Raw genomic sequence first — 14,942 nt, forward strand, 5'->3', positions numbered from 1 at the left:
CAGGTAGGAGAGGTGGGAGGCTGGGGCTACAAAAGCATTTGGATGTTGCAAGCTAAGCCAATCTGACCAGGGGGTATTCTGGGCGAGTACAGATTTAACAACAACCTTCATCAGCAAGCAAGTATTCTGGATATACAAGTTTATAATGCCTAAACCAGCATACTTTCTGGTTTGCAAACATTTTTCCAAAGCGATCGGGAGCTGAGCCCCAGAACAGGTGTCCTCTGCCGTCCAAAAGAAGGTGTGTTTAAGTGTGTCAATTGTGTTTAGAACCTTTTTACAGATAAGGAAAACTAACATGTGTTTAGTCTAAGACTGCCGTGATAAGAACGAGTATGTCTCCTTTATTAAGCAGTTTAGCTCGCCAGCATGTGTTTATGTTGTGGATGTGCAGTGGCACGAGATAAAGAATGACGTAATAGGCTAGCTCATACTTTAGCTACTCATGGAATGAGATCAGGATTTAGTGAGGAGTGGATTTTGCATGGCTCTCTCGAAGCCCTTAACATCATCCACCAGGAACATAACCCATCATATTGTAGATTACCTGTCGTTCAGGTAAACAAACTATGGGCGGATGCTCCAGCAGCTATCGCATTATTTGACACATGCACTGGGCGTACAAATGCTCACTATTCCTGCTAGTTTAAGCAAACTAAGTTGCAAGAGACGATTAAGCTATGTGTTAACAGCTCAATGGTAGAATATGACATTAATCGTGTACCACTACAAGAACAAGATTAGATAATTGATTCATTGACTACTTACACACCATGTAACATAACTATACCTTGCCAAATAGAGAAAATTACATAAGTTTAAGCGTATGAATACTGCCTTTTAACATAAAATCAAGATACATGCATGAGCGAGGAATTAGAAGTCCGGAGACAGAACCCAAACACAAGCATTACCACCATCCTCGTGACGGTAATGGTATCCCTGTGATATGATCTGCTCCGAGCGATCCATGCCTACACTTTTTCTGCAATACACAGTATAACTGCCGAGGTCGGGCCCTTTTGAGTACTGTAGGTTATCGTTTGAATGTATGTGTTGCTTGGAGTACCCAATGAGCTTTATAGCGATCGAGGCGGATGGACAACACAAGGATGTGGCGGATGGGGCCTTATCCGTACGGTTCTCACAGACATCGCCTTCTGCAATGCAAGGCTACATGGACTAAAACAATCATGTTTTGTTAAGTCCTTCGATGTGTTTTTTTGCAGTCCAAAACATATCTTCTTTCTTAAATAAACTATTGAAGAAATTAGTAGATCCTATTGCTCTTGAAGTTCCTGTACTCACAAACCCGGCGAGCCATTCAAATGGTGAGAGCAATTTAGGATAGCGAACTGATCTTTTGACCGATTTTTAGGTGGAAAGATTAATATATACATTGACAGACACATACAAATACTAAAGGGATACACTGGAGAAGAACAAAACTATACCGTGCAGAGCAATCTAGGTAAGGCATTACATTACACATTAGCACAATATGTGCACAAAGAATTCACAAAAAATGGATTATTTGTAGACACTCCACAGTATTAAATACTCCTTGTGAAGATGGTGTTTTTTCCTTCTCAATAATCTGCAAGCGGAGAAAACACATAAAATGCAGCTATTGAAATCTGAATAAATATATTTTTTGTCTCTTAAATTGTAAGTGAAGAAACATTCAGGAATGACTGAATACGGCATACCAAGAATTAATCATGTGTATGTCATAGTACCAAGCTAAAAAAGCTAGATTCGATCAAACAACTTCTAAAAATTTAGTTAGTATAAGACAATATTTTTCAGAACTTATGATATAATAACACAGTAATTCTTATTCCACATACCTTTCCATAACAATTAAATTTAAGGAAGAGATAAAGATTACATTGACACTTGTATCAAAGGTCTCATGAATAAATCATTTGATTGTCTAGTAAAAAAAATTGCTATACAAAAAATGGTACTAAATTGAATAATAGATAGCCCCTTGAAGCATTTGCTGGTATGGTACAGTCCATGAAACAATTGCAGTATCTGTTGGCGGTGTAGATAGGCGAAGATTACAAATCTATATACAATATAGAAACGGGGAATACGAATGATTCAAAGTAGCAGTACGAAGCAAAGAAGGAAGACATATTTGATGGTTGGATAGTTGTGAGCCTATTACTGAATGTGATGGAGCCATACTGTCAATTGTAGCATGTTGCTCTTCTGATATACAAACAACACAGGAAGCAGAAGCGTTGATGATGCCAAGAGAATAGTGCATCCGACATGATATGCAAACAATTCAGTTAAAAAAATCACTTGCCTCCTCGAAGTCCCCATGTACGCTAACTACGGCGTGGAGTAACACACTGCCAGTGTCGGGAGGGCCAGGCAGAACAGGCATGCGAGGAGGACATCCACGAGCCGCTCGGCCAAGAGCTTCAGTCTTCCTGTTGAGCCGCGAGAGGTACCCTAAGAAGATGAGATCGGGTGTGCTCCGATGAGGCAACCAAGGAGGCCGCCAACGCAGGCCGAGAAGCATGTTTTGTCGTGATGCAGACTTCTGCTTAAAAAGGGGGAGCAACTACATCGGTTACCTCTGCAAGTAGATGAAGATTCAGCCATCAAATCCCATACATCGGTTACTTCTTTAGAAGAACATTAATAGGTAGTAGAAGAACGGAGAAAGTGGAGAGGGAATTAATTAGGAGACTAATTTGCTATGGAGAGGATTTGGATGCGCTGCCTGGAACGGAGCTCTAGGAAAAAGGTAACCTCGGCTGATGTTGTGATTTCATGGTAGTGGGATACTAAAAAAAGCGCTGCATAATGCCGTGGAAAGGGTGCGGAGTAATTAAGGGAGACAATCGGACCACAACACTGACTGGAAGTCCGAAGTTTCAGCGGATAGAAACTGATTGCATTGTCTAGTTGCCTGGTGATGAAAAGAAAGAAAATAGGTTAGTGGGAATGCTGATGTGGCACATTGGTGAGGTGGATAGGCTGCATGTCAAGAGAAATAGGATAATAGGGATAAATTATTTAGGTATTATAGATTAAGGGGTGAATCATGACGCTACACACTATATTCATGAATGGTTTTTGTTGATTGTTATATGTAGCGACAAGTAATAACTCTATAACATAATCTACCATGATGGTTTTTACATACTTGATGGCCTTCCATGAATAGGACGAGAGACTGATTGATGAGCCCCGCTAGCCATTCTCGCTAAATGTATGAAGGGTAATATGGACCTTTCGTAATACGTTGTATGTTCTAGGAGTAGCGTCAAATAAACGCCAGCACGCACAGACCGCCCGACCAGACCGAACCGAATTATGTGTTAACTAGATCAATGATTTGGAAATTTCTAAGACCAAAATATATAAGGGTATAAACCGGAGAAACCAAACCAGATTTTTTTTTGGTCAAACCAATTGCACCACTATATGTACTGACACGTGAGAATGACGTTGCCGAGTCCCGTATTTGTGGTGAAATTTCCATCTCAAACCTTTCAGATATCAACCTTCTCAGATTAGATAGACCTACCTAATTTCCATGATTAGGATATATTGTTTTGTTGAGAACTCGATATTTTGGGTAGCTTGATTGGAGACACATCATAGCGAAATATAAAATCAGCATCACTGAATCAGATCGCGGAAGTCTACGATCCGCCCCCCCCCCCCCCCCCCCCCCCCCCCCCCCCCGCGTTGCCGGTGGTTCAGGATATTAAACGTGCATATGTTTGTGTAGTAGATATGCAGTAGCTCAAGATAAAGAAATGATGTAATAGGCTAGCTAGCTCATACTTAGCTACTTATTGAATGAGATATGGATTTAGTGAGTAGTAGATTTTGCATGGCTCTCTGCAAGCCCTGAACATCATTGACCAGGAACATTACCCTATTATTGTTGAGTAATAAATATACTGTATATAATAAACAGCTCGATATGCTTGATTTTCCTTTTTGAGACGGAATAAGACCATGAAAAACATTCAGAAAACGATAACATCTTTGGGTAATTACTTCACATCAGGAAGCATCTTGATTACATAGGTTATGTGTATAAATGATGCAGATTACTTTGTTTTTCCGATTAAGAAACTACGAGCAGTCGCTCCAGCAGCTGTTGCATTATCTTAAAAATGCACTGGCCGTACAAATGCTCCCTATGTGTTACTACCTCAATGCTAGAATGTGACATTAGTCCTGTACTACTACCATAACAAGATTAAATAATAAATTCCTTGCCTGTGTATACATCAGGGTAACGTACCTATACCTCGCCAAAGTAAGAAAGTTTCATAAGTTTAAGAATATTGATAATACTGCCATTTAACATAAAATCGAGGTACACGCATGTGCTAGGAATTAGAAGTCCGGAGGCAGAACCCAGACACAAGCATTACCGCCATCCTCGTGACGGTAATGGTATCCCTGTGATATGATCCTCTCCGTGCGATCCATCCCTATACTTTTTCTGTAATACATGGTGTAACTGCCGAGGCCAAGCCCTTTTGAGCACTCTACTTTATCGCTTGAATGTAAGTGTTGCTTGGAGTAGTAAATGTGATTCCTTTTCACCCTGTTGTGTCCAGCAGTCAAAGACACATGCACTGCCTTGCTGCATGTTGGCCCCAAGAATAAAGCATGGTCACCCAAACTCGTCACCTCTATCCGTTTGAACCTGTGGTGTATTGGCCGCGTTGTGCCTCTATCGGCAAGCTCAAAAACCCTAAAAGTTTTAGCTTTGAAGCAGCCCACGTATGACGGGGACTCCACAGCTATCACTAGTTTGCCACATAGCTCCAAGATGTATGTTTGGTGGTACCGGGACTCAAACCACACATACAAAAACTCTCTCTTTTCAATCAGAGCGCCGTTTGCATTTGTGCTGATGTTGAACCTAAACAATTTGCCCGACATAAGGGCATAGATCATGCCGTTGCAGAAGGCGATATCTGTGATCTCCTCATATTCGGAAGTGTCACATCCTCTTGTCGTCCACCCACGATTCGGACTGCCAATTCTGCATACCGCGATCTTGCATCTTGTGGTTATCGCGGCAAGGATGCATTCACTCGAGGAGGGGTCCTCCGAGAAAATGATTTTCTGAACAGAGACAAGATTGGCTCTCTGATTGAATGCCAGCAGCCGTTTGGTTGGGCATTTACACCCAATGATGCTCTGTTTGGCGGAGAGCTCCACCTGAGCGCCGGAGAAGAGATTCACGATGACGACATGAGTGCCGGCTGTGGCGGCTATCCAGCCACCGCCGTGGGATCCGACTAGCCGCTTGCCCCATGGGAACCCCCGAAGAGGGGAACGTAGGACGTGGCCGTCCTGGAGGCTGTATGCTCGCGCCTTTCGGTCACGCTTGGCGTCTCCCGTCCAGGGTAGCAGGAGGGGGAGAGCTGGCAGCGTGGGGTGCCACGACGCGACGGCGCGCCATGACGCACAGACGGCGGCGAAGCGAGCTCGGTCGTACGGAGATGAGAGGCAGCCACGGTAGATCTTGTCGAGCATGTCCTCGGGGAGCTCGGACCACTGCCGCCGGCGGCCGCCGCATGCCATTGATAGCTCCTCGATCGTTTACTAAGAAGATCGGATATGGATTGGCACGATCAATATCCATCGGATTTACCTTTATACAGAATATACATAAATAGAGCAAGGTCGACTTGTACGTGCACCGGACGCTCGGGACACCGGGACGTGCACGTACGTACCTCATAGTTTCGGTTTCGGGGTTTAAACAAACTTATAGGAGTATCTCGTACGGAGCTGCTAACAAAATCTCCCGTAAGTTTAGGAGACACAGCCGGCAATTCCAATTCACCACAAGTAAGTCTGACGGCGGCCACACCACCATGCCGGCAACCCGAGACGCGGATCTCATCTCGTCCTCCTCCGTTTCCTCCATCAGGTAGGTACAGCTCACCACCTGCCGGCGATATTTTCATTCTTCGATTCGATGACGCCTCAATCTGTATGGTGCAGGTCTCTAGGGATGTTGGTTTGATCTTGACCGCGCATGGAGGCGACCTCAAAGGTCTGCAACTTCGATGAGGCTCTCTATGGCCATGAAGGCACCTGCAGGGACCCAATTGTGGAAGCCAAACCTAGCACCCAGCAGGGCTCTCAGTGCAACGGCGCTACGTGGGAGAATAGTTTGACGACGAGATTCGGTACAGATGGTTGCCGCAAGGGGCGCAAGGCCGTAGCGCCATGGAGATTCCAGATTGGGTATAAGCGGCCGCGGTCACAGGGTTTAAGCCAGGACGACGGATCTGATGGAGTTCCTGCAACTGGAACTTCCAAGTCAACCAGTCTTATAGGGGCTGCTGCTTCTGTACCCAAGAAGACGACGAAGGTTGATAAGGGTGATCGTCATCGTGCAATGCCAAAGAACAAAGTCGCCATCAGCAGAGAAAGCGTCATGGCTTCTTTGCGGGAATTCCGGGTAATTTACAGGCAGCTTCTGGCCGAGGAGAAGGCGAAATGCAATAAACAAGAACATGATCTTGCAGCTTTTCAAGTCTTCAGGGAGAGGCTATGTGTTGAATTTGATGATAGGAGGTACGTGGGCAGCGTCCCTGGAGTTCATGTTGGTGACTTGTTTGATTCGGACGCCGAGCTTTTCCTTGTTGGTCTCCATCGTTCACAGCAGTCGCGTGTTGATTACATCAACCAGAACGGGGGCAGGACATGTCTAGCCATTAGCATCGTGTCGTACGCGCAACAGTCAGCCCAAAATAGCAATCTGGATTTCTTGCTACATGTTGGATCTGTGGCTGCCACCACTGGCCAGAACATGGAAGGCACCGACTTGGCGCTAAAGCAGAGTATGGATACCAAAACACATGTGCGTGTCATTTATAGGTTTGTCATGACCGGCCGTGAGGAGCTTACATACTATGTTTATGGTGGTTTATATTTGGTCGAGAAATTTAGCAAAGAGAAACTGAGGGAAGACAAACATATTAGCACTTTTCATCTGAGAAGATTGTCGGGGCAACCGAGCATCAACATTCACGAACTTGTGGAAAAAAGAATGGCTGAACCATCCAATGGAACTTTTACTGTAGATATATCGTCAGGTCTTGAGAAGATCCCTATATCTGCAATCAACTCCATATCAAACGAGGCCCCGGCTCCATTTCGCTACATTTCACACATACAATACCTCAGGAAGTATCAGCTAGATCCTCCATCAGGTTGTGATTGTGTTGGTCGATGTTCGGACTCGCAAAAGTGTGCATGTGTAATGAAAAATGGTGGGAAGATCCCTTTCAGAAAGACCGGTGGTCTCCTAGAGGAAAAACCTCTTATTTACGAGTGTGGACCTTCATGCAAGTGCCCTCCAACTTGTCGCAATAGAGTAGGCCAACATGGAATTAGTTTTCGCCTTCAAGTCTTCAAGACAACATCAATGGGTTGGGGAGTACGAAGCCTTGATTTTATACCTACGGGACATTTTGTGTGTGAATATATAGGGGAGTTGTTGGATAATGAAGATGCTCAGGAGAGGGATAATGATGAGTACTTGTTCCTTATTGGAAACAACTATTATGATGTATCCCGCTGGGACAACTTACAAAAGACTATCCCCTCACTTATGAATGGCCCTGGGGAAGAGGAAGAAAATTTCTTTGCAGTGGACGCACTGAAATGTGGCAACCTTGCAAGGTTCATCAACCATAGCTGCACCCCTAACCTTTTCACACAAAATGTTCTCTATGACCATGACAACAAGGGTATGCCTCACATCATGCTCTTTGCTTGTGAGGATATTCAGCCTCTTGAACCACTATCATATGACTATAATTATACCATAGATGGGGTCCATGACTCTGAAGGTAACATCAAGAAGAAACGATGCTTATGTGGCTCTGTTGAGTGCACTGGATGGTTGTACTAGATTTTCTTTCTTGTAGAGGTTTCCCTCATCACCTTGTATCGGTTCGGCCGTGTTGCTTTATATATATATATATAAAGCGGGGCGAAAGTCTTTTTCGGTACTAGATTTTCTTGTTTACGATTTATTTTGCCAAGATAAAACTTTATTGGTTTGGCGACAATATTCTCTCTTATGGGTTATACCCTAGTTTTATTTACAATATTAGATCTGGCATACAAATTCTTGCACTCAAAATATAAGGAGTGAGGAGTACCTTTAATTATGATTTACAAAAATTTTGTTTCTTAACGTGTGGATCAAAATCAGCTTTGAAATTCCGTGACATACATGGTGGCTTTCATGTTTGATGACATTTCTTGTTTCTTAGACCACACGTTGACCATCTACCATCTTTCTATGCATTGTGTACATGAGTGTCTAATCTCAGGTTTTCATTAATTATTCTAGGAAAAAAAATCTAATTTAAATGCAGAAAGTTATCAGGCTCCCAGAATACCTAGAAACCAACCGAAAATGTCCAGCCAAGACTAGGCCAGGCCTGCCTTTGGTATTACAACGATTCTTGAGATTCCTCTAAATTAGTGCATACCGCAAAATTTCAAGCAACACGTGTACAAATCAGTTGGTCTAGCAACTTTCACAATAGCAAGGATTACATGCAGTGTTAGTAAATAATGACCCAGATGTTACTTTTGGCTCCCAGTACAGAACTTTCGTTTGGACAAGAAACAAACTTCCGATCATCAACAAAAGCCTCAACTGAACCGACTATGAATTCTGAACACTAGCAGATTATTGAGAGGAAAACACAGCCACGCACGGGATGCTACTTAAGACTAACCGTGGAAATAATGCCAACTTGTATATTCACAGTCAGCCAGATCAAAATAGGAATTAACCTATGATGATTTCTAAATGAGTCAAGTAGGCACTATTAATTCTGAATAATTATCAGATTCTTCAGAACATGGTACTGAACCATGCGAACATAACAGGACCACCTATCGCTGATCCATCCCCGCATACTTCTGGCAGAAATTTATTGTGAAAAAAATAGCATTCGATGGTGGGAGGCGGGAACTGAATAAGGGGAAACCAGGCAAGTTAGTTCCTTTGTCGTTGCCGGAGAGTTCTTGGCGAAGATACCTTAGGATAAGTTGCTAAAACAAACGGAGGGGAGGATCGACCCATTCAGTAGAATTCCGAAGAAAGAATGTTGGCGGTGGAGACATTTCTTTGGCCCCCTTCCAAATAAATGCAGGCAGGGTAGAGCTCGACAGAGGGTTCGAGAAAAGAGTAGGGTTTTTTACATTCGGGTCCCCTACCACTAGTCCGGCTAGCCTTCTTTCGGGCAGGAAGCAGGCCTAAACCTTCCTTGCGGGTTGCGGCCAAAACGAAATGGGAACGTCCCCTCAACCTCCCAAAACCAGGTCAGTGTTTTAATAAATAAATAAAAATTGAGAATCTCTTTCCTCCTCCACAAGAAAACAGCCCAAGCTTTCCTCTTCCTTCCGTTGGCGCCGCCATCGGTCCGCCCCATCTCCGTTGGCCTTTGGGCCATGGAGGAGCGGTGGATCGCCTCCCCCCCCCCTCCCCGCCGGTAGGAAGGACCCTGCTCTCGTTCTTGTTAGGTTCAGTGTCTTGGTTGAGGCTGTGTGGCGGCGGTGATGTCCCTCGGTAGGAATAATGTCTCCCACGTTCTATCCCCGTTCTGATGATGTGTCTAGCGTTGGCGAAGAGCGTGTGGAGGTGTGTCTCCGTTGGAGCTCGCGGGATTCGATCGGCGCTAGTCTTTGGTGTATCTGTTTGGATCTGATTTTGTTCGCCTTGGTTTGTGTGTTTACAGGTTTGATGCTTTTGATTTACGACTTTTTCATCGGTGATGATTGCTGCTCTGGTGCGCTGGTCCTGTGGGGGCTTCGCACGATGACTTCCCGACTGTCTAATACAACTAGGTTTGCCCAATTACGACGAGGAAGGGACGATGATGGCGGCGCGTCTTCGACTCGCTCCAGTGCTTGTAGTCATTGCTAGATGGTCCACGGACCTGAGTGTAATTTTTATTACCTTCGGTGTTCTCTGTAGTACCATGATTTGAGATGAATAGATTGGAAGTTTCTCGGATTTTTTTTTTGAGGAAATACCAATTAAACCCACATCTAATAGTGTTGCATGGCCTTCTGTAGCAACGAGTAGCTCTATGTTTTAATCTCCACTGTTAATTAAATTAAGGGGGGCGACAAGTAATACCTCTATAACATAATCTACTATGTTGATATTACATGTTGGTGGCCTTTTGTGATTAGGACGACAAACTCTGATCGATGAGTCATGCTTTGGTACAACCACCCTCACTAAACATATGAAGGGTAATATGAATCTTTGATATATCGTATCTACTTTTGTAAGGTCGTACATTCTAGGAGTAGCGTCGAATAAACACAAGAACGCACAGGCTACCCGACTGGGCCGGCCCATTTCAACCCAACGCACAACCCCGCTCCTTCATGGGCTCGGGCCACTTACTTTTTCCGTTCTTTGAAATTTCAAAAACCTTATGCGAGTTGCGCTCGCTCCGGTCTTCATCGTCCTTTTTCCTTTTTTTTCTTTTCTTTTTTTTACGTTCTTTTTATTTTATTTTTCATCTGTTTTCTTTGGTTCTTTTTTTCCTTCATTTTAATTTTGGTTTCTTTGTTTATCATTGTTTTTCTCCGTTTTTCTGTCATTTTGTGCCATACACTAGTTTCATTTGTTTCCATTTTGGTTTTCTTTGCTTATCTTATTGTTTTTAGCGCACAAATGAAGAACTTTTTTGACAAACATTGGTCATTTTCTAATAATTAATGTAGATTTTTTTAAATACATGTTTTAACACTTTTTTTATTACATGGTAACATTTTTTAAAATTACGTTGTACATTTTTCCAGATGCCAATTTGTTTTTAAAAAATTGCATACATTGTTTTGCATGGTCAAGTTTTTTTAAGTTATCAACATTTTTTAAAACAGAGCTAACAATTTTTTATACTATGTTACCATTTTGTAACAATTTTCTAAATAAAGTTAAATTTTCTAATTATGTTTGTTTTATTTATAATATAAATAAAAATAAAGGATAGAAATAAAAAAAGGATTCATAATGACCTCAGCAGGACAAGCCGCGTCATGCTGGGCCGGCCACTACTGCCGAAAAGTGCACATACATCGTGAGGCAACAAATACCCAGAACAACAGGAGTTCCTATTTAATTCTCAAATTGTCTCAAAAAAGAATTGATTCTTTTTCTTTTGCGGGTGCAAAAAAAATTGATTCTGAAAGAGAAAAAAATGGTAGTTCCTATTTCGAAGCGCATAGCTTGGCTGAACATTGTTTAGCTTTAGGTCAAGGCCAGCATACGTGGTTAGGATTTTCTCATGATCCTGATGTAGTTACGTTAAACATTGTTATAGATCAATAAAGTCCTTGGCAGTTTTGATCTCCGGTACAAAAAATGCACATGAATCATGACGCAACATGTAATCGGATAGTCATTGACGTGAATGAGACGCAACTAAATCTCAGCTAGCTGAGTTTTGGCAAGACTGAGTGATATAAAAATGCAACGTGATTTCGCCTCTCTTTTTTTGGAGGTTTCGCCTCAGAATCTACTATATCTAAATAACTAGCCCCCACTAATAGAAATTCTCTGTCTTCTCCTTGAGCCACATCATCAAAATTAAAATATCCATTCAATATACTAGATCAGTGCACAATAGCCATCCGATCAAGACGTCGAGAGCATCTGCACTAAAAGCCATGTGCATTGTGCAAGCATGCAGAAACTAAAGGTTGCATGCATGTACGTGTATTTTAAATCCCATCAACATGTCCACATGCAAGCGTGCAGAAACTAATTGCCTCATGCATGTGACTGCGTTTTAAATCTCATATGTCAAGAAAAAAAATACTAATCCCGTTATGTGATAAAGAGTTGGCTGATCTTCTGTACTTACATGGGTTGTCCTGTATTTTCTCCTCTTGCTTGAAGGAAATTTGTTATGGAATACCCATGGTGCACACATTCTTCAAACTTTTAGAAACTCATTTAGCAAAAAAAAAAAGATATCTACGTGGATACCAAGAACAAGCCTTTCTTTGTGAATGAGACATGCACCATGAAAAAATGATAAATATTTTTTTTTCGTGTTTTTCTCTATGTGGAGTTGTGAGGCCATGAGCATCCACCATATGAATTTTCTTCTTTTTAGAGGATTTCATACTAATTCTATATATAGCCAATGTGAATGCAATTCTATGAAATCAATGATTTAGGACGCCAATAACGCCCACAGTTGTCCCGCGGCAACGTGCGGGAACTCATCATCTAGTTTATAAACCATGCAACCTTGCACCATAGACGTAGCCCATCGATCCACCGGTTGTTTCCATCGTACTCCCGTACGTTTTGTTTTTGTACGTGCATGCAACTAATCTGCCATATTTTCTTCTTTTCGAAAGCAAATTAATCTACCATATGTTTTCGGTTACAACAGAGTGCGTACGTGCCCTAATATACCAGGACGAGATCGTGTGCTTTAGTTTACTGCCAGCGACCACAACATCCAGTCCACGATCGAGAATTAGTCAGCCATGGACGGCGCCGGCGGCGAACGGCGGTGGGCCGACCTCCCCGGCGACCTCCTCGCGGCCGTGCACCTCAGAGCCGCCTCCGCGTACGACCGCGCGCGCTTCGCCGCGGTCTGCACACCGTGGCGCGCCGCCGCGGCCAGGCACCGGCCGCTGCCCGCGCTGCCGCTGCTGCTCCTGTCCACGGGCGACGGCCGGCGCGACCGCGAGGCGCGGGCGTACAGCCCGGAGGACGGCAGGGTGCTGCGCGTGCCGCTGCCGTGGTTCCCGTGGGGCAACCGTCTCGTCGGGTCCTTCGCCGGCGGCTGGATCGCCACCGCGTCCGGCTCCGAGCGGCTCCTCGTCGTGAACCTCTTCAGCGGCGCTCGGGCGCTCTCCGCGAGACAGAGTGCCGTCGTGTGCGCGTGCCCGAGATCCGATTGGGAGTGCGGTGAGGGATACCATCAGCGGGTCACCACCGACCAGATCTCCGTCCGGAAAATCGTCTTCTCGGAGGACCCGTCCACCGGCGGCTGCATCCTCGCCGCGATGACATCCTGGTGCAAGATTGCGCTCTGCAGGGTTGGCTGCCCGGACAGCGGGTGGACTACGCGAGGGTGCGGCACGAATAGGTATAGCTGTCTCGTGGACATTGCATTCTGCAACGGCGTGCTCTATGGATTTAGGTTCCATGAATTGCTCAGATTCGACATAGGCGTGAACGAAGACGGCGCACCGGTGACCGCCTTAGTTCATCGCCTAGACATCAATATGGGCACCTTGCGCATGTTCGACGTGAGTTCCGACATCAATTACATCTTTGAACTTTGCGGCAAGCTGGCAATGGCAGTGCGAGTCTGGCCGGCAGGCGGCAGCCATAGAGCTCACTTTTACAGGGTTTTTGAGCTTATGGACGATGGCGGAACACCGTCGTCACACAAGTTTAGATGGGAAGAGGTGATGAGCTTGGGCGACCAAGCCTTGTTCCTGGGACCATCTTGCTGCAAGGCGGTGCATGTGTCAACCGCGAACGGACGCGGCGGGGTGGAGGGAAACCGCATCTACTACTCCCACAAACATTCATCTCTCCGCGATAGTATGGAGTGCTTGGCGAGGTTGGACGTCGGTAGTTGCACCGTCTTGTCTTGGGAAAGCCAAGGCGTGCATCACTTGGAGAGGATGATATCACAGGGATACTTTTACCGCAAGGAGGATGGAATTAATGGTTGTAATAGTTCTGTGTGGCTTCTGCCTCCGGACTTTTAGTTCCTATACAATCCATCAAGTATGTACTCCCTTCGTCCGAAAAAGCTTGTCTCTGAAATGAATGTATCTAGCATCAAATTAGTGCTAGATACATCTATTTGATGAACAAGTTTGGGATAAGCTTTTTCGAACGGAGGGAGTACTGCATGTTTATCATGTCTATCTTATGTAGAAGAAGTATTCATATTCTTTTGATGAATTGTGCCGCTAAATCTCAGTCGAAGTCTCAGTCGATGAGATTAACCGTGCAAATTGATTAATCTATGTTTGTAGTATAGTGTTGTTCAAAAACGTACTGGGCTGAGGCTGGAAGCGGGCAGGGTGTCTGCCTTCCGCTATATGGGGTTTTTAACTTGCTTTCCTGTCTGGGCTGTGGCCTCTGGCACGCAGTCCTTTCCATTTTCCTCTTTTTAGTTTTTCTATTTTCTCTTAGGTCTTCCATGTAAATAGTTATATTTTCTTTCTTCTATTATTTTTCCTATCTTACAGTGGAATCTTAAGGACGCAACACACTACGTGTGTACACATGTACTTGTGTAGCATTTTCAGTGTTCTAAAGAAAAATCTGCCTTTTATCCTTTTTCATTTTAGTGTATTTATTGTTTTTAATTTTGTCCTATTCGGGTGCTTTTATCTTTATTTCTATTTCTGTGTTTATTTTTGTCTTACTTCTTTGGAGATACATCTAAAATTTTGTAGCACATAATTTTGTCACACACACATGAATGATTTTTATTCTCACTCGTCGCTTTATTTTTCTACATGGATTTTGTTATTTACTTATTTGTATGTTGCATTTCTATCTTTTTTTATTTCCCTAAAAAAATTATCATGTTTATATGCCCTTTTTCTATAACAGGTTGATAGAGAAGCATTTGCTTTTCCTTTTTTTTTGCCTGAAACGAAGATGTAATTACGGAAGGGGATTGCTAATACTCAGTCGACTGAGTTTTAACAAAATCTTAGTCGATGTTCTGGTCTTTGGATCGTTTGATGCTTCAAGATTTGTGCAACCATGCTTTCTTTTTCTTTAGTTTTGTTTTGCTTTTCGGTGTCGGCCAGTTATGTGAAGTCGGTTGGGCAGGGATTTTCTTGTGTGGTTCGCCTTTTTTCCTTTTGTTTCTAAACAACAATTTTATCTG

At 43.7% G+C, this 14,942-nt stretch overlaps 1 protein-coding gene across 1 annotated transcript; it reads left to right on the plus strand.

Annotated features, from left to right (window-relative positions):
* The first annotated feature begins 5,808 nt into the window (after nucleotides 1–5,808).
* Nucleotides 5,809–8,008, plus strand: LOC123072792 (histone-lysine N-methyltransferase, H3 lysine-9 specific SUVH5-like). The gene is made up of 2 exons (XM_044496431.1): nucleotides 5,809–5,935; nucleotides 6,010–8,008. Exon 2 carries the CDS (start codon nucleotides 6,044–6,046, stop codon nucleotides 7,928–7,930), a length of 1,887 nt encoding a protein of 628 aa, XP_044352366.1. The 5' UTR covers nucleotides 5,809–5,935; nucleotides 6,010–6,043; the 3' UTR covers nucleotides 7,931–8,008.
* Nucleotides 8,009–14,942: the final 6,934 nt, after the last annotated feature.

This window comes from Triticum aestivum, chromosome 3B, assembly GCF_018294505.1.
Source record: "Triticum aestivum cultivar Chinese Spring chromosome 3B, IWGSC CS RefSeq v2.1, whole genome shotgun sequence".
NCBI classification, from domain to species: domain Eukaryota; kingdom Viridiplantae; phylum Streptophyta; class Magnoliopsida; order Poales; family Poaceae; genus Triticum; species Triticum aestivum.

Coding starts and splice junctions, on each gene's coding strand:
- LOC123072792 (XM_044496431.1), top strand. CDS start 6,044: ATGGAGGCGACCTCAAAGGTCTGCAACTTCGATGAGGCTCTCTATGGC.